The sequence below is a fragment of the Prinia subflava genome, chromosome 31 (assembly GCF_021018805.1).
Source record: "Prinia subflava isolate CZ2003 ecotype Zambia chromosome 31, Cam_Psub_1.2, whole genome shotgun sequence".
Taxonomy (NCBI): domain Eukaryota; kingdom Metazoa; phylum Chordata; class Aves; order Passeriformes; family Cisticolidae; genus Prinia; species Prinia subflava.
Window position 1 is genome coordinate 1,186,423 of NC_086277.1, and position 16,886 is coordinate 1,203,308.

At 66.5% G+C, this 16,886-nt stretch overlaps 3 protein-coding genes across 5 annotated transcripts in view; 1 reads left to right on the plus strand and 2 right to left on the minus strand.

Moving 5' to 3' along the window:
• The window catches only part of BCAN (brevican), a 35,468-nt gene extending 32,436 nt beyond the window's left edge, over positions 1–3,032 (minus strand). Inside the window, exon 1 of the mRNA XM_063420356.1 lies at positions 2,216–3,032. Coding sequence (XP_063276426.1) covers positions 2,216–2,231 — 16 coding nt within the window. The 5' untranslated portion in view covers positions 2,232–3,032. The remainder of the gene's footprint in view (positions 1–2,215) is intronic.
• On the plus strand, positions 1,962–6,582 carry LOC134562863 (dnaJ homolog subfamily A member 1-like). 3 transcript variants are annotated; one of them, XM_063420479.1, is made up of 8 exons: positions 1,962–2,073; positions 3,252–3,401; positions 3,470–3,668; positions 4,652–4,756; positions 4,839–5,066; positions 5,145–5,375; positions 5,460–5,560; positions 5,652–6,582. In XM_063420479.1, exons 2-8 carry the CDS (start codon positions 3,270–3,272, stop codon positions 5,877–5,879), a joined length of 1,224 nt encoding a protein of 407 aa, XP_063276549.1. In that variant the 5' UTR covers positions 1,962–2,073; positions 3,252–3,269; the 3' UTR covers positions 5,880–6,582. The 3 variants fall into 3 exon arrangements, with proteins under 3 accessions (XP_063276549.1, XP_063276548.1, XP_063276550.1); XM_063420478.1 differs by lacking the exon at positions 1,962–2,073 and adding an exon at positions 3,055–3,128; XM_063420480.1 differs by lacking the exon at positions 1,962–2,073 and having other exon boundaries at positions 3,240–3,401.
• A 3,688-nt stretch (positions 6,583–10,270) lies between these two features.
• Positions 10,271–14,203, minus strand: CRABP2 (cellular retinoic acid binding protein 2). The gene is made up of 4 exons (XM_063420536.1): positions 13,999–14,203; positions 11,917–12,095; positions 10,961–11,077; positions 10,271–10,846 (listed from the first exon to the last, which is right to left on the minus strand). Exons 1-4 carry the CDS (start codon positions 14,066–14,068, stop codon positions 10,796–10,798), a joined length of 417 nt encoding a protein of 138 aa, XP_063276606.1. The 5' UTR covers positions 14,069–14,203; the 3' UTR covers positions 10,271–10,795.
• Positions 14,204–16,886: the final 2,683 nt, after the last annotated feature.

The window sequence follows — 16,886 nt, forward strand, 5'->3', positions numbered from 1 at the left end:
CCGTTCCCAGTTGGGAACCATATGCCAAATTTAGATACCCCTTCCCAGATTAGGAACCCTATTCCCAGTTTGGGAACCATGAGCCCAGTTTAGAATCCCCATTCCTAGTTTAGAGACCCCATTCCCAGTTTGGGAACAATGTACCCAGTTTAGAATCCCCATTCCCAGTTTAGAGACCCCACTCCCAGTTTGGGAACCATGTGCCCAGTTTAGAATCCCCATTCCCAGTTTAGAGATCCCATTGCCAGTTTGGGGACCCTGTGTCAGAGCCTGCTCCCCGCCCATTGCCATCAGTCACCCAGCGGCAGCAGCTTCTCTCCGGAATTCTGAGCACATTCCCAGGGCAGGTGGGCCAGGGGTCTCTGGCCCTGGCAGGGCAGCAGCTGCCAGCCGGGGTTGGGTTTCGGGTGGGGGGGATTTATCACCTCCAGGCCCGCAGGACCCTTCGACCCTGCCCTGCAACCCCCTGGAGGCTGCAGAGGGGCCTGGCCTGGCCAAACATGGCCAGGGGGAGAGCAGGGCTGAGCCAGAGCACAGGGAGGGGAGGTCATGACCGGGGGGCTCAGCAACCCCCAAACCCCATCACAACCTCTGGCATGTTCCTCCCCCTCCCTTTCCTCCTCCTCCTCCCCTAGGGGTTCACTGGCCAGAGACCATGGCCAGACCCCCAGGCAGGACTGACCTGAGCCCATTGGGGGGGGCACAGGTGGACATCAGAGTCTGGAGGGGCCACAGAAATGCCTGAGAAATGTCCAGTTCTGACCCCTGGATAGATCCCAGACCCCAGGATCAGACCCCCAGTTCAGGCCCATAGATCTCAAGACAGACACTGGTCCCCAAGTTCAGACCCCACAGTTCAGCCCCCAGACCCCCTCCCTGCTCTTGGCATCCTTACCACAAAAAAAGCCAATTTGGGGAGGGGGAACACAACCATGAAGCCCCAGAAAGGCTCTGCTGTGATCTCTGTGGGCACCCCCAGTGCACAGGGGAGGGGAGAGCAGAGATGCCCCTAGGGCCCCTTGCCCTCACTGCGAGCTCCCCAGGCTTATCACCCTTCCCAAAATACCCCAGACCTCTGGAGACCATCCTGTGACCCCCCGGATCCCCACCCACTCCACGGGTTCCCACAGAAGGAACCTGTGACTCCCAGGGGAACCCTCTGTGGCCCCTCAAAGAGTCCCCTTGATTCCCCTATCTACTCATTCCTGAGACCCCCAGAGTCCTCCTCAGGACCCCTCCGTGACCACCACAAGAACCCCCTGTGGCCCTTCTGGGTACCCTCCTCCTCTCTGGGACTCCCCAAGCCCACCCAGGACCCCCTGTGACATCCCAGACCCCCGGGAATATCTCCTGTGACCCCCGCAGGGCTCCCTGAAACCTCCCTGTGCCCCCACCCCAGGACCCCTGGAGTCCCCCGGTGACACTCCCGGTCATGTCCCCCCGCCCCAGCCCCGACCACCCCCCTGACCCCCGTGACCTCCGTGACCCCTTCCCCGGCCACTGCGGCCACGCCCACTGCCACGCCCCATCCCGGCCCCGCCCATTGCCACTATGACCACGCCCATTGTTCCGCCCCACTCTCTCATTGCTCCGCCCGTTGCCCCGCCCACTCCCGTTGCCCCGCCCACGCCCACCGCTCCGCCCCACTGGCGGTACTAGCCCCGCCCATTGCCCCGCCCCTGCCCGCAGCCCTGGCCACGCCCACCGCCCCGCCCCGCGCGCCCCGCCCCGCGCTCCCTGCGCGCCCTCTGCCGGACGCCCGCGGCATCCGCATTCCCCTCCCTTCCTTCTGGTTGGCCACCCTCTTCCAGCCAATGAACGAGAAGGAGTGCACCCTGGGGGCAGGCCCAGCAGCTATCTCAGCCAATCACAACGCGACGCGGCGTCCCGCCTCCCGAGCAGGCAAGGACACTCCCACAACCAATCAGCACCGGGGAGGTGGGTGATGGGCGGGCGGAGGAGGGCGTTTCCACCAATGGGCGCGGCGTGCGGCGCGGAGGGGGCGGGGACAGAGCGGGGGGCGTGCCCGCGGCTTCCAGAGAGTTCGGAGACGGCGGCGGAGCGGCGGCGGCGGCGGTGAGTGGGGGGGGCGGCCCCTGGGACCCCTCCGCGAACCCCGGACCCCCTCGGCACCTCCCAAACCTCCCCGGAGCCCCCCGGCAGGAGCCGTCCCGCCCCGCCCCGCCGGTGTCAGCCGCGGTCCCGGCCCTCTCACCCCTGAGGAGGCTCATCGGGATGACCTGCGGGCCTGGAGGGCTCCGGGAGCGCTTTGGGGCGACCTCCGCTCCGTGAGCACCGGGCCCGGAGTCCGCTCCTCCACACCCGGTGTATGGTCTGGGTACCTCCGCGGCTGTGAACGGGATGTCACCGTGTCATCTCCGCCCCGTAACCCCGACACCCCCGCCCCGCGACCATCGGCGGGCAGAGCTGCCCCACCGGCGGTCCTGGGTTGGACCGGCCGGGACGGACCCAGCCCCGGTGTAGGGGGACAGAACCGGCCCCGGGGGTCGCGACCCCAGAGTCGGCCGGGGGACGAGTCCCGGGGGACAGACCCGGATCCAGCCGCGGGGATCCCGCGTTGGACCCGACGAGATGTACCAGCCCCGGGGGGGCTCCCGGGGGACGGACCCAGCTCCAGTCCCGGGGAAGCCGGTCCGGTGTCGGAACCGGTTATTTATTTACTCGTGCGTGGGTCACGGGCGCTTCCCCGCGTCCCCCCGTGTCGCAAGATAAACATGTCCCCACCCCACGCGGGGCTTATCGGCTGCGGCACATGGCCCCGGGGGGACAGGGGCAGCCCCCGGCACCGCCGCTTCTTCCTGGACCCCCGTGCGGTGCCTGGCTGTCCCCACACCCGCGGAGCAGGATGTCACCCCGCTCAGACATCCCCTGACACCCTGCCACCCTGCGGGGGGAGACGCTTGAGGCAGGGCTGTGCAGGAAGGAGAGCAGGGATCAAAGCCCTTTGGGGGGGTCCTGCGGTGGGACGGGACTTTGGGGTGTCCACCCCCCTCCCACACACACACATACACTTGCAGGACCCGTGTGTGGGGTGTGCCTGTCACACTGATGACACCCCCTGACCACCACCCTCTGTCCCAGTGGGATGCTGCTGGAGGGAAACTGAGGTAGGGTTGTGCAGGGGAGAACAGAGATCAGTGGGGGTTTTGGGCCAGGTCAGAGGGTCGTGGGCCACGCAGAGACCCCAGGCTTTGTCACAGTCCCAGGCTCACAGCTCTCTCCTGTCCCAGCACATCACAGCCAGGAAGATGGTGAAGGAGACGGGCTACTACGACCTGCTGGGTGTGCGGCCGGGCGCCAGCCTGGATGAGATCAAGCGGGCGTACCGGCGCCTGGCGCTGCGCTACCACCCCGACAAGAACCCCAGCGAGGGCGAGCGGGTACGTGCAGCCCCCCAGCCCCTCCCCGCTGGCCCTCTCCCACCTCACCCACCTCTCCCCCTCCCCAGTTCAAGCAGATCTCCCAGGCCTACGAGGTGCTGTCGGACGCCCACAAACGGGCGCTGTACGACCGCGGTGGCGAGCGGGCCATGAAGGAAGGCGGCCTGGGGGGCCGCGGGGGAGGCAGCGGCTTCGGCTCCCCCATGGACATCTTCGACCTCTTCTTTGGAGGGGGAGTGCGGATGCGCGGCCGGGCAGACAGGAGAGGTAGGGGAACGAGGGGCTCTCACCAGGACCCCGGGGTGGGAGAGGGCTGGTGCCCAATACGATGCTCACTCGGGAGGTGACAAACCTGCTGGGACCTTGTGGTGGGAGGGAGCTGGTGCCCAGCACAGCACTGGCTTGGAGGATGCAGGGAACCATGATGTGGGAGAGGGCTGATGCCCAAATGCAGTGTGACGTTGGCTTGGCAAGTCACAGACTTGCTGGGACCCCTGTGTGTCAGTGGGCTGGTGGCCAGCACAGCACTGTCTCAGGGGGTGACAGACCTGCTGGGACACTGAGGTGAGAGGAGGCTGGTGGCCAGCACAGCACTGGCTTTGGGAACATCGGGATCCAGCTCACCCCCAGGCTGTCTCTGCCCCTGCGGCACAGCCCGCTGCAGCTCCTCACCACCCTCATTACTTTCTCCACCTGCCGCTCTTCAAAGGGCCCTTCCCTGTCCCTGTCCCGGCTTTCCCCCGCCGTCCTCGGGGCTGGAGCTGAGTCACAGATGCAGCCCCGGGGGTGGCAGCAGGACGCGGGGCGTGCGGGGCCGGCCCGGTGACTGTTCGGATGCCTTCAGCCTGGGTCACGGGGACACGGTGACTCGGGACGGGTGACTCCACGGCACTTCTTGCTGAGATGGCAGGAGTTAATAGCAGGGCAATTAGGAGGCCGAGGGAATCGTCCCAGCGAGTCCAGCTGGAGCAGCTGAAGGGTGGCTGAGAGCCCTGGGGTGGGAGCTGTGCCCTGCCCATGCTGGGGGCCCAGGGCAGCCAGCAGGATCCAGGCTTGGAGATGCCCAGCCTGGAGTGAAACTGTCTCTGTCTGTGTCCTTGCCTCCTCCGTCCTTGAGGAAGGAGCAAGTCTGGCTCTGGGGGGACCTGGTGATCCTAAGTGGTGTCCAGTGCCAGTCCAGCCATGGCATGGGGGGTGGCACGAGGCTGGTGCTGAGCCAGGCACTGAGCAGAGCCCTCCCCTGTGCCCAGGGAAGACAGTGGTGCACCAGCTCTCGGTGTCACTGGAGGACCTGTACAATGGCTCCACGCGGAAGCTGTCCCTGCAGAAGAACGTCATCTGCCGCAAGTGTGGAGGTGAGTGAGGGGCTGCAGGGGCTGGGGGGCCGCCCCAGAACCCCCCACCTCACTGCCTGACCCTCTGCCCCCCTCGGCGCAGGCTGCGGGGTGCGGGAGGGCGCCCAGAGAAGGTGCCCCAAGTGCCACGGCTCGGGCATGGAGGTTCGCATCCACCAGCTGGGGCCCAGCATGATCCAGCAGATCCAGACCGTGTGTTCCCAGTGCCAGGGCCAGGGCGAGTGGATCCGGCCCCGCGACTGCTGCCTCACCTGCAACGGCCGCAAGGTTGTGCGGGAGAAGAAGATCCTCAGCGTCCACCTGGATAAAGGTGAGACAGGGCTGAGGGCGGAGTGGGGTTACCCCAAAGTGCCACACACGCCCTGAGTTTTGCCCGCGCTCCTCACAGGCATGAAGGATGGGCAGAAAATCACCTTCCACGAGGAAGGGGACCAGGTGCCCGGTCTGGAGCCCGGGGACATCATCATCGTCCTGGATCAGAAGGAACATCCTGTTTTCCGGCGCAGCGGCGACGACCTCATTGTCAGGAGGGAGATCAGCCTGGCAGACGCGCTGTGCGGGTGTAGGCAGGTGATCCGCACCCTGGACAACCGCACCCTGCTCGTGTCCTCCCAGCCAGGTGAGGGGACACTCGGGGACCTGTGAGAGCGGTGGGGGCTTGGCAGCTGCCAGCACAGCACAGTGACTCTCGTTTGGCTCTCAGGTGATGTGATCCGGCCCGGGGACCTGAAGTGTATCCCCAACGAGGGGATGCCCGTCTACAGGAGTCCCTTTCAGAAAGGAAAGCTCATCCTGCAGTTCGAGGTGAGGTAGAGCAGGGTGGGAGTTGAACATCTCCCTCCACTGGGCTTCCTGAGGTGCCACCCCACCCCTCACATCCTCTCCCTGGTCACAGGTGAAGTTCCCCGAGCCGGGCTGGCTCCCCACCGACCGCCTGCGGCAGCTCCAAGCCTTCTTCCCCCCGCAAGAGGAGGTGATGGCCACGGAGGACACGGAGGAGGTGGAGCTCAGCGATTACACGGCGCACGGCGGGCCCGGCCGGCGGCCCTACGCTGGAGAAGCCTACCACGAGGACGACTTCGAGGACGGCGTGCGCCAGCACGTGCAGTGCCAGACCTCATAGCGGGGGCTCGGAGCCCCCCGGCGCGGGCAGGGCCGGGGCTGCGGGCAGGGCTGGGGCTGCGGGCAGGGCTGGCGGAGCCGCCACGTTCAGGGATGTACATAGGTCGCCTTTCCGACAGCACTTCACCTCCTGAGCCCCCCGGGAGCCGGCAGAGCCCCGCAGCCCTGCCGGGCGAGGCCCCCCTGCCCTGCCCTGCCCTGCTGCCAGCCCCGGGGCAGTGGGACCGCTGCTGCTCTGGGCGGGGTGCCCAAGGGGCATGAGGCCGGGTCCAGCTGCTGGCGGGCACATCCCACGCAGGGAAGGCTCAGCCCTGGCCAGAGAGGAGGAGAGGGTACCTGGTGCCCCTGCCTCAGTTTCCCCATCTGCTGTGGTGGGGCCAAGCTTTGTGCTGGAGCCAGTGTGGGGAGCAGGGCAACTGCCCAGCCCCTTTAGGGGCGCCCCACTCCTGGCCCCACACTGCGGGGGGCTGCTGCCTGGGCCCCCAGCCCCTTGCTTTGCCCATTTCTTTCCTTACTGGAGCCTTGCTCAGGCCTGGGATGCAGAGGGGGTGGCTCTTTTCTCTTTGCACAGGACAGGAGGGGTTGGGGGGGACCCGTCCCTTCCCTTTAATTTATTTTTGGAAGAATTTTAGAAGTTTTTCTTTTTTGGGGGGAGGAGGGGTAGGGGTGGTGACTTTGTACTTGGCATTAAATGCGAATCCCAACTCCGTGTGGGGTTGAGTGTGGGGCAGGGTGTGGGGTTGAGCGTGGGGCAGGGTGTGGGGTTGAGCGTGGGGCAGGGTGTGGGGTTGAGCGTGGGGCAGCAGGAGCCCGGGGGCAGTGACTCTGCCCCACTTTGATCTCGGGTGTGCCTCAGTTTCCCCATCCTTACACAACCAGGAGGTGCCAGATCCTGCCCTCCCCTGCCTGTGGCTGCTCCCAGCTCCTCCTGCAGGGGAGGACACAGACCCCAAGCCTAGGTAGGGGTCTGTCCTGCTTCCTTTCTCCCATCTGCCAGCCCTGCAAGCCCCCCGTGTCCCTCTGCCCTTCTCCCCTCTCTTGAAGCAGTCTTGGCTCCATGCATACCCCCAGTCCCTCGCCCTGCCCTTGTCACCCCTAGAGCCACTTCAGAACCCACCCCCAGTCACCTCCTGGAACCTCTGCACCATCTCAGCGTCCCTGCAGACCCCACAGTGGAGGCAGACTCCTGCCAAAGAGCTTCAGCCCCCTTTTTCAGCCCTGCACTCACCCCATGGGAGGTTCCAGCTGTGGGGCAGAGCTGGACTACTGAGCAGTTAAAGGAGACCCCCCCAAAAAAAACCCTACTGGGGGCCAAACTGTATCCCATGACCCCCCCATGCCCCCTCCACATGCATGTGCTGGACAGGATTCCCCTCCACAATGGGATGGGGGTGAAGCCCCCCAGCCCCTGCCCAGGGGAGCCCAGGCCAGGGGGCTCGGAGTGGCTGAGGTTAGAGACTCCCCCTCCACTGGAGCCCAGGAAAGCTCCGGCGCCAGATGCAGCTGGAGGGGGAGAGGAGGAGGAGGAGGAGGAGGAGGAGGAGGAGGAGGAGGCGACGGGAGAACAATGCTGGCCGGCCGCCAGCCGAGGGGAGTAGGGGGGAAGGGGGGAACTCCTGCACAGCCCCCAGCCTGCCGGGCACAGCGAGGGGGTGAGCCCGCGCAGGAGTGACAGTCGCCCTCCCCCGGGGCTGACGACGCCTTGCTGAGCCACCCAGGCGTCAGCGTCCCTGCCTGCCCTGAGCCGTGGGGACACCCCCGGGGACACGCGTGTCACCCCGGTTATCTGGGGCCACCCCTGAGACCAGGGTCTCCTCCTGCCACGCTGGGTACAAGGAGCTGGCCCCCCCCGCGAGGCAGGAACCCCTGTGCCGTGTGCCAGAGCCCACCTGGACAAGTGGTGGCTGCACGATGCCCCAGCCCTGCCTGGCACCGGGCCCACCCGATCCCCCCGAGCCGAGGCCCCGTGACCAGCAAGTTTGGCACACAGCCAGGGACCCCTCTGGAGAGCGGGGCAGCGGAGGGCCGAGCCCCCCTGAGGCTGGCACCCCCCTGTCCCCAGCTCCTCAGTCAAGTCAGCCCGTCTGGACTGGGCGAGGATGTCCAGCAGCCAGCCTGGACCCTCCAGACCATCCAGGGTGGGCTCTGACATGGGCAGTGGCCAGCCAGGAGGGTGTGGGGGTGACTGGGGGGTGACACCAGCCCTTGGGGAGCACAGTTTGGGGTCATGCTGTGTCCCTTCCTCGTGCCGTGGGCCTGGGGATGTGTGTGGGGAGATGATCTCATCCAGCTCAGCCTCCTTCCTCTACCCCCATCCCCACCGGAGGGGGGGTGGCCCCCCAAGCCTGCCCGAGGGTCCTGTCCCCCTGCCCGAGCAGGGACATCCCCGGCAGGGCAGGAGCCAGCACAGCCCCCTCGCTCCGGGCAGAGCGACGCGTCCCGCTCCCTCCCGCCGGGGAGATGAGACGCAGCCCCGTCCCCCCGCAGCTCCCCCACACCCAGCCCAGCCTCTGCTTGCAGAAAATGCATGGAAAAATTCCGGGGTGAGGGGCCAGGGCCCCCCAGGGTCGGGCATTCATTCCCTGAGCACAGAACGGGGAGGGGGCCGGGCCCCGCTTTGTCTCCGGAGATGAAAGGCGAGGGGCCAGCCCGGCCCCCTCCCCAGCCCGGGGGGGCAGCGGGGCCGCCCGGGGGCCACCGGGGTCACCGGGGAGGATTAGTGCTGGGTCAGAGGAGCCGAGGACCTCGACACCACCCACACGGAGCCATGGGAGGGGGGAACAGCCTCCAGAGCCGTTTTGGGGTCACTCACAGCCCCTCCATCCCAGCCCCGCTACCCAGCCCCGCACAGAGGAATTTGCTTTTGTCTCGAGAGCAGCCGCCATCCAACGGCCCGAGCCGCGGCCGTGCACCGGGGAGGGGGCACCTCCCGCCGCTGCCCTTCCTGGAGCCCCCCAGAGCAGCAGAACGGGACCCCCGGGCCGCTGTGGGGGCAGCGCAGGCAGCCACAGACCAGTCGCCATCCACATGTGCTGCCCCAGCTCTCGGGGTCTCAGAGCCCCCCCAATGATCCCCCCGACCGGAGGCAAACCAGAGCCGTCCCCAGGGCTTGCGGAGGGGAAAGCGGATATTCCTCCAAGGAGGAGAAGCCGTCGGAGCCGGGGGGCACGGCTGGATTCCATTACCGGCTGCTCCCGCCCGGCCGTGCCTTTCCCGGGGTCTCCGGGGGCAGCAGTGGCCGGTTGGATGAAGTGGGGAGGGGGCCGGGTCCTGCGCCCACCCTCGCGGAGGTCGGGAGAGCCAGGACACGGCCCTGGCAGCGCTTCGGGAATGGCTACGGGGGAGATGGGTGCCTGCCAAGTGTCCACCTGGAGATACCGGAGCCTTCCTCCCCCTTCGGCTTCTCTTCCTCCTCCCCAGGGAAGGTGTAATTACACCCTTCTCGCTTCTGGACGTGCTCCCGGGGTGCAGGATCACACCCCGGGCGTGGGGGTGAAGCCAACCCTGAGCCCTGGCTCCCTTCTCCATCCCCCTCTAAGGGCCCCCCCAACACCGCACGGCTGAGCTCGGTGGGGCAGCGCCCCCCACCTGCCCCACAGCGGCTCGGGGATTGCCCTGGCAGAGGGGTCCCGGCCCATTCTGGGAGAGCCGAGCTGGGCAGGGCACGGGGGGCAGCAGCATCCCAAACCTGGAGGCAGGGCAGTCTTGCACCCCGACCCTGCCTGCACCCTGACCCCTCCTGCACCCCCCAGCTTAGCCCTGGTAGGGACACGGGCTGAGTGCCCCTCTCCTGGGGTAATTAATGCCATCCCATGCACGGCAATTATCGGGCAGCCCCCACAGAGCATCTCTGGGAAACTCCCGGAGCTGGATCCCAGCTGGCAGCACCCACAGGGTGCCCTGGCTCCCCCTGGCCCCACGTGGGATAGGGTCTCACACACCCCACACTGCAGCTGAGGCAGAGCCCCAGCCACACACCGCCCTCCCTGCCCCACAGTCACCCCACGGTCACCTCGGAGCCACCACCCGCTTCCCACGCCGGGATGTGCCAACCCGGCTGCCGCCCTCGCCCCCGGCCCCTTGCGCAACAGCCAGGGAGCGGATCCGGGGTGCAGGATCCAGGGCGAAGGATCCAGGGTGTGGAATCCGGGGTGTGGGATCTGGAGTGTGGGATCTGGGGTGCACGATCCGAGGTGTGGGGTTCAGGCTGTAGGATTGGGGGTGCACGGTCCGGGGTGTGGGGTTCAGGCTGTAGGATCTGGGGTGCAGGATGCACGCTATGGGATCCAGAGTGCAGAATCTGGCATGTGGGATCCAGACTGTAAGACCCAGCGTGAGGGATCTGTGTGCCAGTGGGGCCAGGAGGAGAGACAGGGATACCACGGGGGGGGTCATAAGACATTTATTGGAAAAGGAGGGAGGTGACAGAGGGAAGTTGGACCCTGGGGGAGCTGGGACCTGGCAGTGCCCCAGGCTGGGGGGGTTGCTGTTACCGTCTGGTACAATATTCACAAATAAATACTGGGGAGGGGTCACAGGGCAGGGCTGGGGGCTGCGAGGAACCAACAGCAGCCCGAGCCCAAACCAGCTCAAACCAGCCCAAAGGGCAGGGTGGGGCCGCGTTACCCCCCGCCGCACCCCGGCGCCTCGCCAGGCCCCGAGCGCTTCATCCGCAGCAGAGCGGGGCCAGAACAGGAGATCCTGCTGCCCCCAGAGAGCCCCCGCCCTGCAGAGGGGGGGAAAGCCGTGTGTGTGTGTCCCCCGACAAAAACGGGGTTCGCTGATGTACCCCCGTGGGGAGATGCAACACCCTCCCCCTGGCCGGGGGATGAGTGCAGGGGACTGAGGGGACACGGGGTGGGGAAGGGGGGAATACGGGGCCACCGGCGTGGGGGGGGTGTCAGCTGAGCCGGGGGGTCACTCCCGGACGTAGACCCTGGTGCAGACAACGTCGTCGGCTGTCATGGTCTGCAAGGAGAAGCAGGGTCACAGGCATGGCCGTGGCCACCTCCCCATCCCACCCCATCCCATGGGAGTTTCCCCACACACACCGTTGCCCCCAGGCCCCGGGTTCCCCCTCACCAGGATGAGCTCCCCGTCGTTGGTCATCTCCCGGGACCAGCCCGTCTTGGGCCCGTCGCCCTTGAGCAGGCGCTGCTCACACACCATCTTGTTCTCGCTCTCCCACCTGGCCAAGCTCTGCGGGGGGACAGAGGAGGGCAGCGCTGGATGGGGCTGTGGGAACGCCGGGGACACCTCCCGCCCACACCAGAGCATCTGTCACCACCCCTGGGAGCGGAACGGGCCGTTTGTCCCTGCGCCAGGCGGGTGTCCGGGCTCATCTGTCACCTGGAGGGGGCAGGGAGGGGATGAGGGGCACAGCAAGGGGTTGATGGCACCGGGAAGGGGCTGGGGGCACCGGGAAGGGGTTGGGGGCACCGGGAAGGGGTTGATGGCACCGGGAAGGGGTTGGGGGCACCAGGAAGGGGTTGGGGGCACCGGGAAGGGGCTGAGTTGTACAAGGAGGGGTTGAGGTTTTGTGGTGCACAGGGAAGGTATGTGGGGTGCAAGAGAGGGATCAGAGGCCCAGGGAAGGGTTGGAGCCATGGGATGGAATTGGGGGGCTCAAGGCAAAGATGGGGGATGCAGAGAGGGGATGGAAAGCTCAGGAAAAGCTTGGGGGGCACAAGGAGAGGTTGGGGTGCAGAAAGAGGGGAAGCAGCCTACAGCAGACACACACACAAGTGAGAGCCCCTGCCCTCATGCCAAACGTGTTCATGCAAACTCACATGTGTGCACAGACACGTGTACATGCACACACACACCCCCCTTTGTGTGCACACCTGTGCACATAAGACAGCTAATGCCCCCATGTAATGTGTGTGCAGGCATGAGTGTGCACAGGTCAGTGTGACACAGGCGAGGGAGACCTGCCCTGGTGCAAAGTGCACACACACATACACTCACACACACACACATACACACACAGAGTAACACACACACACGTGTGCAGGTGCCGTGCGTGCCCACGTGCACACCTTGCAGGGTCGCCCGTCCACTGTCTGCTCCTCGAACTCCTCGCCCACCCTGAAGCGGATCTCAGTGGTGCGCACGGGGGTGGAGGTGCGGATGAAGAAACTCTCCCCGTCCTGCCGGATCTCCACCGCCGGCTTCGCTGCCGCCGCCACCGCGATCTTCCGCAGCATCATGTTCACGCCTGGAGGAGGGGACGGCGGCACCGAGCTCCCCCTCCGCACCCACAGCGACCCCCGGTGAACCCCCGGGCTGGTTCAGTACCCTCGGGGCCGTGTGGAGCTCGCTGGCCTGCCCCGAGCCTGGGGGGGCATGGGGGGGGCCGCGGCCACAGCCCCCACACTTGGCAGTGACACGTCCCAGGGTACACCGAGTGCTGCAGGTGGCTCAAGGCAACCCACGGGAGGACGGACTAGCCCCCCCGGCCACATCTGGGCCACATCTGGCTCTCATTACCTGGTGGAGGGGGCAGGAGGGGGGGGCCGGGTTTGGCGCTGGATGCACCCGGGGGAAGGGACAGGGGTGATGGGGGCAAGGGCTCACCCAGAGTGGGGTGACAGCGGGGACAAGAGCCCCACTGCAAGCTCTGTGTTTGGTGACCCGCATGACCCCCCCCGAGGGGTCCCACGTCTCGCTCGCAGCCCCCTTGCCAACCGCGGGGCAGCTGGGGCTTTGTCCCCGCTCCAGAGGCGGCTCATCCATCACGTCCTGGAGCCCCCGGCTGTCACACGGGGAGCTGCTCTTTGGGGACATTGTTCCCATGTCACCCTCTGGGTGTGTACTGAGGGTCCCTGCACAAAGGAGGCCCCCCCAGCACAGGGTCGGGGGAGATACGGAGGGGCTGCGGGTGCTCGGGGGGGCTCCAGGAGCCCAAATCCCCCACAGCAGGAAGGGACACGTCCCTGAGGGGTCCCCTCAATGGCCACATCGAGTCCCCACAAACACCCCCAGGTACCTTCCCTCCCCCCGAGACCTGATTCACACCAGGGGATGCCCAAAACCTCGCATGGGCAGACAGCCCCCCACGCCCCCCACCACGATGCTGACGCCGGTGGGGGAGAAGAAACAGCCCCCAAAGGGAGCAAAACCAAGGCCAGGGTGATGTGGTGCAGTCAGTGTGAGGGAGTGAAGCTGATTAAGCCCCCAGTCCCTCCACCCGGGAGGGCCGAGGGCACCAGCAGGAGCCCCCACTCACGCCGTGGGAAAGGAAGAGGGCTCCGGGGGGGGCTGGCAGATTTATTTTCCTGCTGAGGTTTCCCCGAGCCAGTTCCAGCAGCAAGGCCAGGGCGGGGAGCAGGGGCGACGGGGGATCGGGAGTGAAACCCAAGAAAGTGATAATTATCCTGAAATATTTGTTACGTATCCCCTAACCTGGAAAATATTCTGCTCCGGCAGCTCCCCGGCTGGCGAGGAGCGGGTCAGGCAGAGGGGAGCAGTGGGGAAGCTGGATTTGATCCTGCCCAAAGCCCTGGGGACCCCCCGGCCTGTGCCCCCCGAGTTCCAGCCCCTGCAGTGAGTCCTGGCCCTCCCCACCCCCACTCGCCAGGGACACAGCTCCGCGGTGGGGGGCGAAGGGGCCGAGACAAGGCCTGTGAGGATGGGACCCCAACACGGCGGGTCCTGCCTGGGCTGGTTTGGGGACACCGGCTGTACCCAGGGTCCGTGGGGCAGGTGAGCCAGCGGGTGCTTTGGGGATGTGGAGTGAGGGACTGAGGGGGACAGAGGCGGTGGCAGAGTCCATGCTTGGGGGTGCCCATGCTTGGGGGACCACCAGAGAGGGGAAACTCAGGCCCGAAAGAGGGGGATCCGCAGGGGCCGTGTGGGATCCCTCGGGATCGGGACGCGCTGCCCGGCCCCCCCTCCGTGCCTCTGCTCACTCAGTGGGGCACCAACCACGAGAGCTTTGTTAAAAGGGGGAGCAGAGGGATCCCCCCGGCACACGGCGGCTCCGGGCACCGTGACTCCCGGGCTGGAAGAGGATTTGGAGGGGAGATGGGGGAAGCCCCGCTGCCCCCCGTCTCCCCTGCGCCGCACCCAGCCCGAGGGAGCCCCGGAGGGACGCGGACGGAGAGTGGGGCTGCACTCACCCAGCGCCTTCAGGAGCTCCTCGAAGTTTTCCGAGCTCTTCATCTTCCAGTTCCCGGAGAAGTTGGGCATCTCGGCTGCCGGCGTGGGGAGCGCAGGGAGGGGACCGAGGGGGGAATAAGCGGTTTGAGGGATCCGCTGCACCCTCCGCACCGGCACCAGCCCCGCCGCTGGCTCCCTCCGTCCGTCCGTCCCGTCCCGCCCGCGCCGCCGTTTTATCGCCGGGCTGGTCCCACCCCCCGGCCCCGGCCCCGGCACGGAGGCTCCGCGCTCACCTGCGGAGTGAGAGCCCGGAGGGAGCCCCCCGCCCCGATTTGCCGTGGGGGTGCAGGCAGGAGGCACCACCTGATCTGCCTGTGCCCCCCAAACTCCTCCTACCCCCCCGAGATCTGTACCCTCCTAGTCTCCCTGCACCCCCCAGGGTGGCTGCGTCTCCCTGAGCAGCCTGTACCCCCCCAATCTCCAGCATCCCCCCCAAAAGTGCCTGTACTCCTCCTGTGCTGCACCTCCAGGAGCTGCTGCACTCCTCCCGATCTGTCTGTACCCCTCCAAGCTGCCTGCACCCCCTGATCTCCACGTATCCCCCCACAACTGCGTGCACTCCCAGATCCCCCCGCACCCCCGGGCGGCACGGCTGGTGAGTGTGCACCGCACACGTGTGTTTGCACTGCACACGTGTGTTTGCACAGGTGTGATGTTGGCACAGGCGTGTGCAGGTGCTCGTGCTCACTCGTACACACGTGTGGGCACGAGTCGTTCCACACCCCAGCGACTTTCCCAGCCACACCATCACACACAAACTCACACACAAACTCACAGCCGTGCCTGTGCACACTCGTGTGTGTGCAGGGCAGGGGGGTGAGGCCAAGCCTGGGGTGAGCTGCCAGGAGCAGGTGAAACCCTGGTCCCAGCCAGGTATCAAGCGCCGAGGGATTTCCCGAGGTTTCTGAGCCCTGGGAACCGCCGCAGGAAGGGCAGGTTGCGCCGCGGGGCCGGTTCTGGGCAAGAAAAGCAAGAAATTGAGTTTCTGGTTCAGCAGGAGCTCTGGAATGGGAGAGATTTCTTCTCTGACTTGGGGTGAAAAGGCCCCACGGAGCCCCCGCTGCCCCCCTCCTCCCGGCTACATCCCCCCTGTGCCCCCAGAACCTCTGGCTCGGGCTGGAGAGCCAAGTCCCGGCTTGCCACATCCCTAATCCCCCGAAGAACAGGATTTCTCACCAAGCACTGACATAACCTCACCTACAGCAGCACCGAGGCAGTGCCAGAGGGGACAGGGACAGGCAGAGCTGTGGGAACTCGGGAAAGGGGTGCTGGTGAAGAGTCACCCCAACTCCTTCGCCCCAGGGACACAGGAACTGTGTTTTTCCCCTGTCCCGAAGTCACAGGAGGGGCGGTGCTGTGAGTTTGCTCCAAATCTGGGGAAAATGGGGAAGAAAAAAAAAAAAAAAAAAAAAAGCATTTCCATTCCTGGCTAAGGGGGTGCAGGGGTCTGGCGTGGGATCTGCCTGCAAACCCCTCGGGGCAGCCCCGTCCCCCTCGACCCGTGCTGAGTACCATGACCCAGCGGGGTAATGAACGCCAGCACCGGCAGCCCCACATCTGGAAGGGATTCTGCCGGGAAGGGCGGATAAAGCCTTCACACTCCACCCTCCTCTCCCTCCCATCCCGGTGAAGCCCTGGGGTGGGCAGGCAAAATACTGGCCCCAAATAACCCCCCGGAGCGTCAGTCGCCCCTGGGAAGGGCACAGCTTCTCTGGGAGGCGGGTGGGGAGCCGTGTCCCGGTGCCAGGGCAGCAGCAGCTGGCTCAGGCGCTGGAAACATCCGGCACCATCCACCGCCCGCACCCCCCTTCCCAGCAAAAATCCTCACAAACCACAGAAATTCTGAGTGCAGACGGGGGGAGGGGGTGGGGGCTCCCCAGGCAGGGCTCCATCGCTGCCCCGGTACTCCCGTGGGCCCCCCCCAAATGCTGTCGATGCTCCGGAGCCCCTCCTGGGAGGATGCGGCTGCCTGGGGATGTTCCCCTCGGGATCCACCCCAAGAGGCGGTGTCGGGTACCCTCACCCCATACAGGAGCCAAACTTGTTGGGGGTCATCCCAACTTCCCCAGCCTCTCAGTGCCTTGGGAGAGAGGACGGGGGTGGCTCCACTGTGGGGGGCTGGGGGTGAAGCCCATACGAGGGGAAGTCACCCGTCGTCTCCGCCCCATGTCCCCGCAAATCCTTCCCAGCTGGCGGGACGCAGCCCCCATCCCCCGCCTCTGGCCACGGCCACGGCCGCTGCGGAAATGAAACACAGCTGGACGGCGCGACCGAGCCCGGCCCGGCCCCGTGGCCGATGGGACCCCCGGCTGCGGGGCGGGAGGGAACCCACGTGCCCCGAGACCTCTGCTGTGCCGCCACAGCGGGACCCTGCCCTGGCGCAGGACCCCGGTCCAGCCGCAGCCCCTGCCCAGGATCCTCACTCAGCTCCAGCTGGTTCTGATTCGGCACCGTGATCTAGTCCAACCCTGGGACCTTTGCTCAGTCCCGGCACTCTCCCCCAGCCCTGGGACCTTTCCTCAGTCCCGGCACTCTCCCCCAGCCCTGGAACTCTTCCCCAGCCCTGGGACTCTGCCCCAGCCTCGGGACCCTTCCCCAGTCCTGGGACTCTGCGCCAGCCTCAGACCCTTCCTCAGCCCCGGGAACCTCTCCCCTGTTCCACCCGCTCCCAGTCCCCAGCCCCATCCAGAGGGACCCCGGGGTGAGATTCAAGCCAAGCCCCGGGACCCTGACCCGCATCCCGCACCCGCCGAGGGCTGGGGCCCGGCCGGCTGCTTCTCATTTCCAGGGCCATAAACCCCTTTAACGACCGGCCATTTATAACCGCTGTAAAGCCCCTAATCACCGC

What these genes read in the sequence shown, in the direction of transcription:
- LOC134562863 (XM_063420479.1), top strand. Translation starts at nt 3,270, where the DNA reads ATGGTGAAGGAGACGGGCTACTACGACCTGCTGGGTGTGCGGCCGGGC. An exon ending in CATCTGCCGCAAGTGTGGAG is followed by an intron (nt 4,757 to 4,838) that starts GTGAGTGAGGGG and finishes CCCTCGGCGCAG; the next exon opens with GCTGCGGGGTGCGGGAGGGC. An exon ending in CAGCGTCCACCTGGATAAAG is followed by an intron (nt 5,067 to 5,144) that starts GTGAGACAGGGC and finishes CGCTCCTCACAG; the next exon opens with GCATGAAGGATGGGCAGAAA.
- CRABP2 (XM_063420536.1), bottom strand. Translation starts at nt 14,068, where the DNA reads ATGCCCAACTTCTCCGGGAACTGGAAGATGAAGAGCTCGGAAAACTTC. An exon ending in TGGACGGGCGACCCTGCAAG is followed by an intron (nt 11,078 to 11,916) that starts GTGTGCACGTGG and finishes GTCCCCCCGCAG; the next exon opens with AGCTTGGCCAGGTGGGAGAG. An exon ending in ACGACGGGGAGCTCATCCTG is followed by an intron (nt 10,847 to 10,960) that starts GTGAGGGGGAAC and finishes TTCTCCTTGCAG; the next exon opens with ACCATGACAGCCGACGACGT.